This window comes from Protopterus annectens, chromosome 12.part0 (assembly GCF_019279795.1).
Source record: "Protopterus annectens isolate FY-2018-M chromosome 12.part0, PAN1.0, whole genome shotgun sequence".
NCBI lineage: Eukaryota > Metazoa > Chordata > Ceratodontiformes > Protopteridae > Protopterus > Protopterus annectens.
The window spans coordinates 1,130,336,345-1,130,351,352 of record NC_056746.1 but is presented as its reverse complement, the minus strand read 5'-3'; the positions used below and the strand labels follow the sequence as shown (position 1 = coordinate 1,130,351,352).

The 15,008-nt window shown below is 40.4% G+C and overlaps 1 protein-coding gene across 1 annotated transcript in view; it reads left to right on the top strand.

Annotated features, from left to right (window-relative positions):
- The window catches only part of LOC122816264 (arf-GAP with SH3 domain, ANK repeat and PH domain-containing protein 2-like), a 1,594,524-nt gene that overhangs the window by 1,475,200 nt on the left and 104,316 nt on the right, over window positions 1–15,008 (top strand). Inside the window, exon 24 of the mRNA XM_044089001.1 lies at window positions 13,485–13,542. Within this exon, the coding sequence (XP_043944936.1) occupies window positions 13,485–13,542 (58 nt within the window). The remainder of the gene's footprint in view (window positions 1–13,484; window positions 13,543–15,008) is intronic.

Here is a 15,008-nt window from a genome sequence, read left to right as displayed (position 1 = left end):
GGGAGAAAGACTATTGCATACCTTGGATGTACATAGACAGTTACGCTACTACCTGGACAGGACCAAGGGCAATAGAAAAACTGACCAGCTACTGGTAGCATATGCGACAGGAAGGGAAGGAAAAGCAATTTCAAAACAGACAATCTCCAAGTGGATAGGAAATTGCATTAGATTTTGTTATTCCTACCATGGAAAGAAAACTCCAGAGAACATCAGGCCTCATTCTACAAGGGCTACAGCCACTACCACAGCTTTCTTACGAGGAGTGGCTACCAAGGACATTATAGAGGCTGCTACTTGGACCTCCGTGCATACATTTGCCAAGCATTATAACTTACCCTTATACTCCAGATCCCGAGCAGGTTTTGCCACTGCTGTTTTGCAAGGGATCCTAACTACACCATAATCTCTTCTTTCCTCCTCCCCTAGTTTGGCTATGGTATTCTACCCATTTGTAAAGACTGCAGATGCATCCTTGAAGGACATAGTACAGTTTTGTACCTACCATAAATGTAGATGTCCGATAGGAATGCATCTGCAGTCAGGATTACCCACCCGCCTTCCCCTCGGTGGTACTCCTAGGGTATTTGCCCATCTTATAGCTAGCTGGGGGGGATCTATTATGGTGTATTTGTTTGTATATATGTACATACATGCTTATTTTTTGTGTTTGCTCTCTACTATTTGGAAACATTGGCATTTATCCAAATTTATCCTTCCAAGAGGGCACCTGGCATCTGGGGCAAGAAACACTGAGGAAAATGGCGTCGGCTGATGCCTTTATACCCGAATAACTGCAGCTATGACGTCGGGTGAAGTGCGACACCAGCCGAGGCCAGACCCAGACTTTGGAATCCGGCCGACCGAAGGGCTGCCTGACGACAGGACAACCCATTTGTAAAGACTGCAGATGCATTCCTATCGGACATCTACATTAATGGTAGGTACAAAACTGTACTTTATGATGCAGCTAAGGTTTCTGCTAGATCAGCAATTTTTGGGTTCTCTCCTTAGAAGGTACTCATGGTTAAGACTTCAACCTTTGCCTGATGATGTCAAGTCTAAAATTATGGATGCACCTCTGGACAATGATGCCCTCTTTGGTGCTGACACTGTAGCCCTTTTCAAGTCCCTACATGAAAAAGGGAAAGAGCTTAAAGAACTGAAACACATCTTTGTGTCTCCAGTACCTAAATACTACATAAGTTATCCTTCCAAGACACAGTTTTTCAGAAGAAAACAACGCAGTTTTCCTCCTCCCTGTAAGAAAGGGGCTCGTAGACAGCGATGTTCTAGACCTCAGCAGACCCCTGCTCAAAAGACCACCTTCCAGACAGGCCAGGTAGTCTGTGACTACCTTGCAAATCTCTCAAACATCCCCCTTTCCCAGCACTTATCTTCTTCTTTTTCCTCTTGGACAAGTATCTCCACTGACAAAGTGGGTCCTTTCCATTATCCAAAATGGCTAGTACTTGGTATGGGACTTTGTCCCTCCCTTCATGGGCATTCCACAGCCTCATCAGGATCAGGTTCTTCTGTTCCCTCAAATCCTGGAAAACTTGCTAAATCAAGGAACCGTTCAAGAAGTCCCACCACCATCATTCAAGGGATGTTCCTAGTTCCTAGAAAAGATGATCCATGGAAACCAATCTTAGACCTGTCACATCTCAACCTTTTCGTCAAAGTGCCAACTTTTCGTATGCTCACTGTGCAAACTCACTTCCCTCTTCTTCTTCCCAAGGCCTTTCTAGTCAGTCTGGACATCAAGGATGCTTACTTGCATATCTCCATTTATCCTCAATACAGAAAGGTTTTACACTTTTCTGTTGCTTCCGCACATTTTCAGTTCTGTGCTTTGCCCTTTGGACTCTCTATGGCACCAAAGGTATTCACAAAATGCTTAGTTCCTGTCATTGCCTTCTGCGAGCTCCAAAGAATACTGATCTATCCTTACCTGGATGACCTGTTAATTTAAGCAGTTCATCCTAAAGGAAAACCTAGTCTTCACTATCTCTCTTCTCAAAGGCCTGAGGTTCACCATAAACCCCAGCAAGTCTTCTCTCAATCCTTCCCAGATTCAGATTTTCCTAGGATGCAGACTAAGGACAGATCTGATGGCTTTCATCCTTCCTCAAAAAGTGTAAACTGTGTTCAGCTACTTCCTCCAACTACTCCCCTTAACCTCCAGCTCTGCCAGGGGGTACTTGTGTATACTGGGGTTCATGGCATCACTTATTCCTAGGCTACCTCTATCCAGACTTCATATGCAGAAAATCCTGTGGTTTCTAAAAACATTGGAGCCAGCATGTCCCTCCTCTGGAATTTGTACTCCCTCTTGTCTCATGCATAAAGAAATACAATGATGGCTTCAACAGATGCAGCTGAACCCAGGGCTTCCCTTTCAACAGCCAACTCCAGTTCAGGAACTCTACACAGGTGCCTCAGACTTGGGGTGGGGAGCTGCTCTGGGTCACTTAAATGTCCAGGGCCTTTGGCCTCCTTCAATCAAGAAGAGATATATTAATGTAAAGGAAATGAGAGCCTTGATTCTGGCACTCCAAGCCTTTCACTTCTCCCTACTCCCAGGACCCCTGAAGGTATTCACAGACAACACAACTGTTCTGTGGTATGTGAACAAATGGGGACACCAAGTCATACCTGCTGGCCCTTCACGCCTGGGAAACTGCCTCTTAAGTGAAGGTTCTTTTGCAAGCAATTTGTATTCCTTCAAATCAAAATGTGCTGGCAGACGGTCTCAGCAGGTCCACGACACAAGCCCATGAATGGATGCTTCACAGGGATGTGTTTCTGGATATTCTCCACCGGTGGGGAATGCCTCAAATAGATCTATTTGTATTCTCCAAAATCCTAGGCCCTCTTTTGTGGAATGTGGATACACTATCCTTCTCACGGAAGGGGATGGTTCCTTATTTTACTTTATTTTATTTTACATTTGTTTACCGGGAAAGTCAGACAGGAACAAGGTCCATTTACAGCAGAGGCCCAGGGAGAAAACCTCCATAACATAACAGTACAAATAAAACAAATGACAAAAACATTTCTGTACAGAGGCATATATGCAATCAGAGCTCCATGTCTTTATATGACAACACATAATCCACGAATGACAGAAAATTTCTGTACAGTGGCATATATACAATCAAGGAGATTTTTCTTACCTTAGTTTGATTTGAGCAAGCTTGGTATATAAATAGCAAAACTTTGAATTCCGCATTGGTAGTACAAAGCATAAAAATGAAGGAATGGAATCTGGAAAATAATGCTATTTGGGAGATGTGTCATAGTGTGAGAAATAATTTGTAGGATAGTAGTTCCTGATAGGTAGTATTTGAGTAGTACAGAATTGCTGAGGTAAGCAGTGAGGAGATGAGGTGTGGCAAGTTAGGAGGAGAGCAGAAAAGATTTTATGTGATACAGGGATAGAGCCATGATTGCAAGAGGTGTGACTTTAGTGATGTCTTGAAAAGTGAGATGGATGGTGCAGAGGAGATACTTTGGGGGAGGTTATTCCATTCCCTAGCAATGGTGTAGGAGAACAAGACTTTTCCCTGCAGTGTTACTGTCTTTGGTTATGCAGATCAGGTTTTGCTGGATGAGCATAGAGGGCGATTTGCAGAATATTGGTTTAGAGGTTGGTTTAGGGCTGGGGTTTTCTGAGGGTTCCTTATTATGTTGAAGGTGAGGACTAATTGATGATAGCTAATTAGCTGAGGGAGTTCTAACCACTGTAGTTGCTTCAGGGCAAGACCGTGATGACTTCTAAAAGTGGAGTTTAGTGAATTTTGCAATTTTATTGTAACATGACTCTAGTTTGTTTAGGTTTGTTTTCCTGATATGAATTAGGATTGGTGATGCATACATTAGGGTAGACAAGAGGTGGGTTTGGGCTATGGAGATTCTAGCTTGGTCCGATAGGAACTGTTTGTGTTTGTGTAGGGTTCCTAGTTTCTTATGTACTTTTGTGGCGGTTTGTGAGATTTGGACATTAAAGTTTAGATTATCTATTTCAACCCTGAGCAGCTTAGTGTGAGGAGAGGGGGAGATTGTGGTCTCATTTCTGGAGCTGATAATGAAGGTAGGAGGTGTGGATTTGGATTTATTGGGGGGGGGAGTAATTTGGTCTTGTTGGGGTTTAAAATGAGTTCAATATTGGTAATCCATTGTTCCATGGAGCAGAAGGATTCTTGGGTAAGCTGTTGAAGAGTGACTATGGATGGGGTGTGCAGATTAGGGTGGAGTCGTCTGCGTACTGTATAAGTGATGCATGCAGGGTAGAAGTATGTAGTTTTAGTGAAAATGGTGAATAGTAGAGGATCCAGTATTGATCCTTGTGGGATGCCTATAGTAGTTTGTAGTAGAGGAGATAATGTACTTTGCCATTTAACTGATTGTTTTCTGTCAGAGAGATAGCTTCTACACCATGAAGTCGTAGAGGGGGTCGAAGGATAAGGTTGACAGAGTGTCTAAAAGTAGGTTATGGGAGACTATATCAAACGCTTTTGATAGATCTAGGAATATGCTAAAACAGATTTGTTGTTTTTTAGATGGTTAATCTGATTGGTAAAGGAGAGTAGAGCAGTGTTTGCGCTATGGTTTGGGCGGAAACCATGCTGTGTGGGGGAGAGGAGGTTATTTGAGGATAAAAAGTGCATTACCTGGGTGTGAATACATTTCTCCACAAGCTTGGAAAGAGGGGGGACAAGATAGCAATTGGCCGGTAGTTTGATAGTTCATAGGAGTTTCTGCCTGTGTGAAGGGGAATTATATGTGACACTTTCCATAGATGGGTTATGTAGGTTTCTTGTATAGAGCAGTTTATAAGAATTGAGACAGGGTGGGCTAGTGGTTCTGCAGCTAATTTTAGAAAATTTGTGGGTAAACCATCTGCTGCGAGTGTGTTGGGTTTTAGTTTAGATAGTAGCTTTTTAACTGAAGAGGTTGGTACAGGTGAGAGTATGAAGGTGTGAGTATGTTAGTTTGTTCTACAGTTGGGGTGGTTTTAGTGTTTTTGTTGGATAGATAATGCGACGATAGATTCTGTGAAGTGATGGTTGAATTCTGAAGCTATGCTATCATTATCAGAATAGTTGTTGGAGATGGGTGGTGGTTTTGCCCAGTTTTAGAAGGGTATTTATGGCCTGCCAGAACTTTTGGGGTTTCTAGAGTGCTTGTTTTGGATGGCTAAGTAGTAGTTTTTTCATCTACTTTTGTTTGGGTTTTGGCCTTATTTCGTATTTCTTGATATTTCTGTCTTTGATAGTGTTATTCTTTTTTGCAGTTTTCCCAGGCATTGTCTCTGGCTTTTATTAAGTCTTTTGTTGTCCATGGGGCATAGTTAACTTTAGTCCTGAGTTTCCTGATGGGAGCTAGTATATTTAGAACGGTCATAAAAGTAGTATTAAAAAAAATCAACTGTGTGGTCTAAAGGTATAGTTTTTAGTGGATTCCAGTCCTGTTGCTGGAGCATACTGTTAACAGTTTGTGGATTGACTTTGTGCTTGTCCCTAGTCTCCTTGAATAGCATGGGTTTGGGTATTTTTGCCTGTTTACGAAGGAGGAATGTGGGGCAGTGGTCACTCAAGGCATCAGGTAAGCAGCCCACATGATAATTTTCTGTGGGGATATTAACTAGTGTCCAATCTAGAATGGAGGTTCTACTGGATTTTTTGTCTACTCTGTTGGGTTCTTGGATTAGTTGTGAGAATCCAAATAAGTTAATATGGTTTGAGGGGTTGATGGAGTTGCAGGCTAGCCAGTCTAAGTTTAGGTCGCCTAGCAGGATGGTTTCCTGGGGTAGGTTGATTGTTGCCCATTGTAGTATCTCTTCTATTATAGGTGAGGTATTTCCTGGATGAATATAACTACAGAGGATGTTGATAGCAGGATGGTTTCTTGGGGTAGGTTGATTGTGGCCCCATTGCAGGATCTCTTCTATTATAGGTGAGTTATTTCCTGGAGGAATATAACTACAGAGGATGTTGATAGCAGGATGGTTTCTTGGGGTAGGTTAATTGTGGCCCATTGTAGTATCTCTTCTATTATAGGTGAGTTATTTCCTGGATGAATATAACTACAGAGGATGTTGATAGCAGGATGGTTTCTTGGGGTAGGTTGATTGTAGCCCATTGTAGTATCTCTTCTATTATAGGTGAGTTATTTCCTGGATGAATATAACTACGGAGGATGTTGATATCAGGATGGTTTCTTGGGGTAGGTTGATTGCAACCCATTGTAGTATCTCTTCTATTATAGGTGAGTTATTTCCTGGAGGAATGTAACTACAGAGGATGTTGATATCAGGATGGTTTCTTGGGGTAGGTTGATTGCGGCCTATTGTAGTATCTCTTCTATTATAGGTGAGGTATTTCCTGGATGAATATAACTACAGAGGATGTTGATATCAGGATGGTTTCTTGGGGTAGGTTGATTGTGGCCCATTGTAGTATCTCTTCTATTATAGGTGAGTTATTTCCTGGAGGAATATCACTACAGAGGATGTTGATATCAGGATGGTTTCTTGGGGTAGGTTGATTGTGGCCCATTGTGGTATCTCTTCTGTTATAGGTGAGTTATTTCCTGGAGGAATTTAACTACAGAGGATGTTGATATCAGGATGGTTTCTTGGGGTAGGTTGATTGTGGCCTATTGTAGTATCTCTTCTATTATAGGTGAGTTATTTCCTGGAGGAATATAGCTACAGAGAATGTTGATAGCAGGATGGTTTCTTGGGGTGGGTTGATTGTGGCCCATTGTAGTATCTCTTCTATTATAGGTGAGTTATTTCCTGGAGGAATATAACTACAGAGGATGTTGATAGCAGAATGTTTTCTTGGGGTAGGTTGCTTGTGGCCCATTGTAGTATCTCTTCTATTATAGGTGAGTTATTTCCTGGATGAATATAACTACAGAGGATGTTGATAGCAGGATGGTTTCTTGGGGTAGGTTGATTGCGGCCTATTGTAGTATCTCTTCTATTATAGGTGAGTTATTTCCTGGATGAATATAACTACAGAGGATGTTGATAGCAGGATGGTTTCTTGGGGTAGGTTGATTGTGGCCTATTGTAGTATCTCTTCTATTATAGGTGAGTTATTTCTTCTATTATAGGTGAGTTATTTCCTGGAGGAATATAACTACAGAGGATGTTGATAGCAGGATGGTTTCTTGGCATAAGTTGATTGCGGCCTATTGTAGTATCTCTTCTATTATAGGGGAGTTATTTCCTGGAGGAATATAACTACAGAGGATGTTGATAGCAGGATGGTTTCTTGGGGTAGGTTGATTGCGGCCTATTGTAGTATCTCTTCTATTATAGGTGAGTTATTTCCTGGATGAATATAACTGCAGAGGATGTTGTTTCTCTTTTTTTTAAGAGACATAACTGAGCCTAATGTGTCTGCATTCTGGAATTTGGGAAGTGGTGTTTTTAGTGGTTGGAGGTTGAGTGTATTTTTAATAAGATTGCAACTTAACCTCCCTTTTTGGTACCTCTATCTTGCCTTAGGATGTTATAGCCTGGGGGAAGAATTTTTGTTTTGTGTGGCAGGTTTTAGCCAGGTCTCCGTAACGGTTAGTATGTCTGGGGAGTAGTGGGATATGAATGCATGAAAGTCATGTAATTTGTTGGATATGCTACATGTGTTTATATTGATAATAAGTAGGTCTGACTTGTGTTTCTGGGATAGGATTGGGTTGCTTGGACCTGGCTTGGGGTGCATGTCCCCTGAGATTAGTAGCCATTTTCTGAGGATTAGTGTGAGTTTATGACATAGGCTATATCCATGTTTTTGTTTTTGGGTACTGTTAGCCTTTTGTGAGGTAGTATGGTTGCTGTGTTGTGTATGTAGAGTAATGAGTTGTTAAATAGTGTGGAGCATATTAATATATTTGTGTGAGGTTTTGTGTGTGTATGTGTGGGGGTGTGGGTGGAGGGGTGTGTGTGTGTGTGTGTGTGGGTGGGTGGGTGTGTGTGTGGGTGTGTGTGGGTGGGTGTGTGTGTGGGTGGGTGGGTGTGTGGGTGGGTGGGTGGGTGTGTGTGGGTGGGTGGGTGTGTGTGTGTGTGTGTGGGTGGGTGTGTGTGTGTTTGTTGGTATGTTAGAGTGTATGGATGTGGTATAAGCTAGAGTGGTGAGCGTTAGTAGTAGTAGTCCTAGTATGCCTTACATGGTGTGGGTGGGGTGTACAGAGGAGGTTGTGATGTGGAAGTGGGAGTGGATCTGATGACTGAGGGATGGAAATAGGCTGTTGTGGAGGGGGTGGGGATATATGGGCTATAAGTGTAGGAGCACTGGGGGTGGGTGATATTTGGGGGCAGGGAAGGGGAGTGGAGTGAGCCCAAAGGACAAACGGAGCGGGCTAGAGCAGGAGAACCTAAAGCTGCAGAAACTTATCAGTAACAGCAAGAGATTGATTGAGCAAGAAGGTAGCTTAGCCTAAAGATAAGGTGTAAGGTGCAATAATAATTAATCTGTGGTTAGATTCCCTGGAGGGAGTGGGGAGTGTGCTTTAACTAAAAATTCCCCCCAGCTATGGTAAGATGGGTGGATTATTAGAGTGTGTTTCTACCGAGTGGCCAACTTCATTAAAGCTCTCCAAGTTAGAAGTTGAATGGAGCTCAATGCTGCTGTGCTCACCTCACAAAGATGGTCACAAAGTAAGAGAAAATTGTTAAAAACAAATTGAATAACATTCACCTAATAATTACTTCTACTGGAAGGCTTGCATTTACAAGGTGAGATTTCCCAGGGCTGATTTGAGCTTTAGCTGGAAATTGCTTCAGAACTGAAGGCAGTGCGGGGGCGTGCCCAGTCCCGAGGCTTGTGGATGGCCCCAGCAAACTGCAAAAAGAGAAAAACGAGAGTGTGAACAGAAAGTGAGTAGTACAGTTCTAGGAGAAATGGAGACAGTTAGGAGAGTGGAGGATATTAGTCAGAGAGTGATAGAAGGATTAACAGAAGACAGAGTTTGTACAGTAAGTAGGTACATAGATAAATGTCTGGGGAAGAGTAAGGAATCACAAAAAATAGGAAACGGTGCCTAGGCAGATCATTACAGACAAATTTAGCAATGTACCAAGTCTAACAGGTTAAAGTAGCACCATAGTTAGGTAAAATACTGGCTAGAGTGTGTAACAAATGCTGTGTTTCTGCTTTTCAAATACCAGATAAACAACTGTATGTTTCCGCTTACAAGTGCCAAGCATGCTTCTGCTTACAAAACCAGTTAGAACTGTAGTTAGTTCAGAGGCAGATTAGAGTTTGCAACCAACATTGTTTCTGCTTTTCAGATATCAAATAAACTGTATGTTTCTCCTTACTATATGTTTCTGCTAACCTAATACAATGGAAACTGTAAGTAGGTGGTAAATACTTTTTCAGCTTTTCAAATACCACATACCAAATAAACAAACTGTATGTTTCTCCTTAATAATAGCAGGTATGTTTCTGCTAAATAATACCAATTAAACTACAGTAAAGCAGATATCAAAAAGGAATTGTAAGTTTAGATATGTAAGCAAGCATATATACACACTGAATTAATCACCAAGCTCTACATATACAATGAGCAGTAAAAAAAAGTATCTGTCAGACTATACACTCTAAATAGCAATAATAAATGTAGCACTAATATAAACCAGCATAAAAATCCATGTAAATTATGACAGCAAATAGACAATGCTAAAAAGGCATATGCAAATAAAAAAAAAAACTTAGTGAGCACAGACAGCAGACTAAGCAGAATAAGCAAGACTTATGCTTTCCTCGTCCCCCTTCCCACTCATTCAGAAGGCCCTACTACTGAAAATAAAGCAGGACAAACCAAAAATCTTCCTGGTGACTCCTTTTTGGCCAAGACACATTGGTTCCCTCTTCCTCTGCCAAGGGCAATCACAAGTTACCTCACAGAGTGGATCTTGTCACACAAGACAAGGTATCGCTTATCCATCCACATCTCACCTCCCTGAATCTAACTCTATGGGTAATAGGCTTTTGATCCCTTTCTGACACCTTTTTTCTAAAGACATGCTTCTAGTCCTGCAGGTGGCCAGGAAACCCAATACTAGGGGATCCTATTGATCCAAATGGAAGAGGTTCTCCATCTGATGTCTAAAGAAAGGCCTAGATCCATTTTCAGTGGATATCCCATTGGTTCTTTACTATTTGTGTGTGAGCTACTTAAGGCTGGGTTGAACTAGTCGTCTGTTAAGGCCCATCTATCAGCCATTTTAGCATGTCTGCCTTTTTCTCCTCCTCTAGCTTCTAGGTTAGAAGTTGAGCTCTTTCTAAAAGGCGTCCTTCACATTAGACCTCCCAGGAAACCTGTCCCTCCTCTCTGGATCTAAATTTTGTTATGGAAAAGCTCACTCGGGCTACCTTTAAGCCTGTAGCATCAGTTTCTTTACAATTTTGCACATGGAAAACAATCCTGTTAGTAGCCATCACGTCTGCTAGAAGAGTTCCTGCACTCTAAGCCCTTACGGCTTGCCATCCTTTTCTCATTCACCAGAAGGACAGGGTATCTTGTTTGTACTTACCCCTTCTTTCATGGTTAAGGTGGTTAATGACTTGTCCCTAAACCAATCCATTTATCTGCCCACCTTTTTTCCTAACCCTAAAAATCCTAATCCTAGTGAAAGGATTCTTCATTCCTTGGATGTGCACAGATGACTCAGATTTTATCTGGACAAAACCAATTCTGTTAGGAAATCCAACCAATTTGTTTCCTTCCATTCTAGGGCACTGGTTAAACCCGTCTCCAAACAAGTGAGTTCCAATTGGATTTCTAAAGCAGTTTCATTCATTTGTCTCCCATGGGAAGGACACAACCCTACCTCTGTAAAGGCTCACTCCACTCCACTCCACAGTAGTCTCTTTAGGGGCTTTCTTCAAAGGTCTGGCCGCTGCATCTGTTCTGAAAGTAGCTACATGGTACTCTGTCCATACTCTCACAAAACATTACAAGCTGGACACTATTTCCAGGTCCAGAGCAGGATTTATTAGGGCAATCCTGCATGTTTTATTAGAAAACTCGTCTGCTTCATCCTCCCTTTCCTTTCCATGAGCTATGTCAAACCTGGAGCCATTGGGCATGCTACACTTAAAGAAATCCCAATCTCTCCAAACCACACACTCCAGGGACCTAATTCTTGTCACCACAATAAACAGAACATTCTGGAGGGATAGATTCCTGTCCCAGAGACTTCCCATACTCTGGAACAAACTACCCATTAATGTCAAGCAAAACTCCTCATTGGCCCTCTATAAGAAAATCTTGACGACTGGTTGGGAAATAGAAAATTCACCCTGGGGATCACTTCTCCAGCACTGCTTGACAGGGGCACAAGAAAATAATTTTCTTGGGTGGCGAAAGCCAGGGAACCTTTTTGGCTAGGCTTATATAGGTCCCAGGGCCGATAGCCTACTTACCTACCTATGAACCTGTGGTACTCTTCCCTCGGGTCGGGTTATGAATACTGCAACACAGGAATAGAAGTACATAGAATAGTTGTATAAAATTAACCATAACCATATATGTCCTTCTGTTGGGTGTTGCAGTATTCTGTCCCACCCTCCTTACCCCCTTGGTACTTGCTGTTTTTTTTTTTGGATGATGTATACCTCGTATCCTTGGACTAGTGTTCTGATTAGAGCATTCAGTTCTGAGGAATGGTACGTGCCGACATCACCTTTATGGCCTATGTTCTCCTTTGGTATGTGCAATGTCGCACATACCATGCACTAGCAAAAGTCTTTTGTATACTGGCCTGACATTTGGGTTGCCTAAGCTGGAAATCCTTCGGGTTATGAATATTGCAACATGGAAAAGAAGGACATCTATGGTTATGGCAAGATTTTACACAACTCTTCCTTATACTGTTGAGCTTTTATTTAGTATTTTAGCAGATTTTGTTCTGAAATGCTTTTGATTGGCTAAAGGGAGTGGCTTTGGGACCGATTCAGAGGGTTGCCATTAATGGGGAAATTCCTCATAAGGTTTAATGTGTTTTTAAGTACTTTGTATTTCAGGTGCATTATTTGTTCTATATTTTTACTGAGTTTTATTTAATTTTTTCATTGATTGTTTTACTGCTGGTATCCCACTGTTCTAATTGGCTGGTTTAGACCATTTTTAAATTATTTGTATTTTGATGTTGTGCTTGTTTTTTGTGTGTATTTGAGATAGGCAGAGAATTATTTTTAAATGTTATGTATTTTGGATAGTTGTAGCTTTTGTTACTTGCCCCGTCCTATTAAAATGAATAAGACAAATTGAATAATATTAAATTATTTGATATTTCTTTGTTTTGCTTTATTGGTGGTCATATTGAATCTGTTTGATTTTATACAAATTATTTTTTTTACAGTGTTGGATTGTATTTTTGCTAATAATTTGTATTTTCTAATTTTGTGCATTATTGCCTGCCATTGAGATGGGGGTGTGATCGAAAAGGGTCATGCACCATTTCACTCACCTATTTAATAAAAAATAAATTTGTTTTTGGTTGTTACATTTGATTGTCACCAAAGTCATTGGGGAAAATTGCTTTGTGTTATTCTGCATTATAGTGAAGATGATAAGAGAAGTAGATCCAGTTCAGATCTTCATATTGTAGATTGCTGTTTTGGTCAATGTTGTAAACCTAAAGATGTTTTTAGAGCGCTGTATAGTATAATAGATATTGTGTGTGTGTGTGTGTATATGTGTATGTATATATATATATATATATATATATATATATATATATATATATATATATATATATATATATATAATCATATGGGGGACAAGGTGTGTGTGTGTATACGGGGGAGTAGGCATGGAAGAAGGCACAGGACAATAGTGTGATTGTGTGCACTAGCATTTCTGTTTGTGACTGGCTTTAGCAAGGAGGTTGGAACCAGGTGCCATCTTCATGTCATCCAGTCAGCCAGTTAAGCTGACTTGGACAAGTGTGTCTGTAGAGTAACCCATGAATGCCTGGAAACTGTATCTGAGCTGGAGGATGCTTGTTTGTAACTTCTGTCTAATGCGTTCACCGATCATACAGGTGCATAAGATGTTACACATGCCTTGAAGATGTAGGCATGTATTGTAGTGAATGCATATCAGTAAACATAAAACGAGCATTCAGGAATTGCTTGTAAGGTATGTATTCAAAGTTAGATTAAAAACAACAAAAAAATCTGGGAGTAGTAACATTTGCCTTTTATGTCTTGGCATTTTTATTTTGTCTTGATGATATATCCCCAGCTTCTCCAGTATGTAAGTTCCAAGTTTCAGGACTTTTTATCTCTTGGCTTGCGAATACAGATGGTAGGTGTTATGTAAAGGGTAGCTGCCTTTAACCTGAATATCTGCCACTTTGTGATATGGTGTTTTTAACAGAATAACTGGAACATTAAAACGGTAATGTTGTATTGTTTAGTAACATGAACTGTTTCTTTTCTTTTATCTTTCCTTAGACTATGGATTGTCTACCTCACCAAAATTTAACAGTGAAAGCATTTCACAGAAGTCAGTGTAAGTCTCTTTCCTTGTAACTTGTGTATATTGACTAATATTACAGTCAAACAAATGAAAGCAGTAAACTGACAATGTTACTTTAACAAATGCTAAACTTATTTCTTTACTGTTGCAATTAAACTGTGCCATAAGGTGTCTGATTAAAAAGGTTAAGGAATTTCAAGCAAAATTAACATAGTTCACATAATCTTAAGTTTGAAAAATGGAATGCTGTAAACACGTTTATCCAATATTTTCACCCATGCTGTGCCATTTAGGTGAACAAGCTGTGAATAAATATATTCACACATTTGTTTACATATGAACTGTATGGGTACTTTAATTATAAGGGTTGCTGACCATTAATGAAAAAAGGACATTGAGGAACATTTGTTGTACAACAGCACAGCTTTAAATATCAAGGAATCCATTATGCAATGTATCTTGGAGCTGCTTAGCCATATATTAGGACTAGCACAGCCACCAGTATTCCAAAAGGGGCTGCATATTTAATTATTGATTGTGTCACAGGCAGCAACTATAGTAAAGGAGCCATGCTTGTATACCTGATGATCAGTATCAGAAGAAAGGTAAGGAAGTGAGCTTGAGACTATGCATGCTCACACATGCAGCAAACCACCTCATTACTGCAGCTTGAGAACTGTGGGCAGGTCAAATGGGGCTGCCACAGCAAAGTGCCAGTGCATGTCATCATGTAAATGGGGATATCATGGAGGGAGAGACAGAGAAAAGGTAGAAGACAGCAAGCAGAGGAAAGCACACAAGGAAAGCATGATAGGTGAGAAATGAAGATTTTTTTTTGGAGGAGTGGTACATGCAGTCTTTATATCCACATATTACTCTGGTTAACACTTGCTTTAATGTTTTCAGTGAATTTGTTTTTTGATTTTTTTTTGGTGAGTCAGACTTTGAGGAGTCTGTAGTTTTGGTGTGCCCTCTATAAACACAAACACATCACACAGCTGTCTTCATTTTTGTGGGATTGACAGTATGTGAGGCACTACCTATTAAAACATAATATTTTAGATAAAAGAGCTTTTATAGTTTGAGGGCACTTTTTTCCCTTGCCTTGTCTAAATGAGCATCTTCAAATATCATCTGGGGTTAAATGTGGTCATATGGCTTGCATTTAAGAGGGTTTTTCCATTTTGGCTTTAACATGTTACTTGAATGCAGTTTTTTACATACTGAGATTTGATTTATAATAAAAATTGATTAGTTTGTAATATATTTCATGTATTAAACTGAATGCTGCTTTAAAAATTCAGTATTTGATGCAACATTTGACACTTGATCGGATTAGATTTTTCTGTTTTAAATAAGTTGGTTTGAATTTAGTCAGCTCACAAAGAGAAAGTTTATTTCCACAAACCTACTATTTGCAGTTTCAGTCTTCTACTCCAGTAAGGCAACTGGAAACTTTATTTATTTTTTTGTTATGCTGAAGTTTTTTGTTGTGTTTT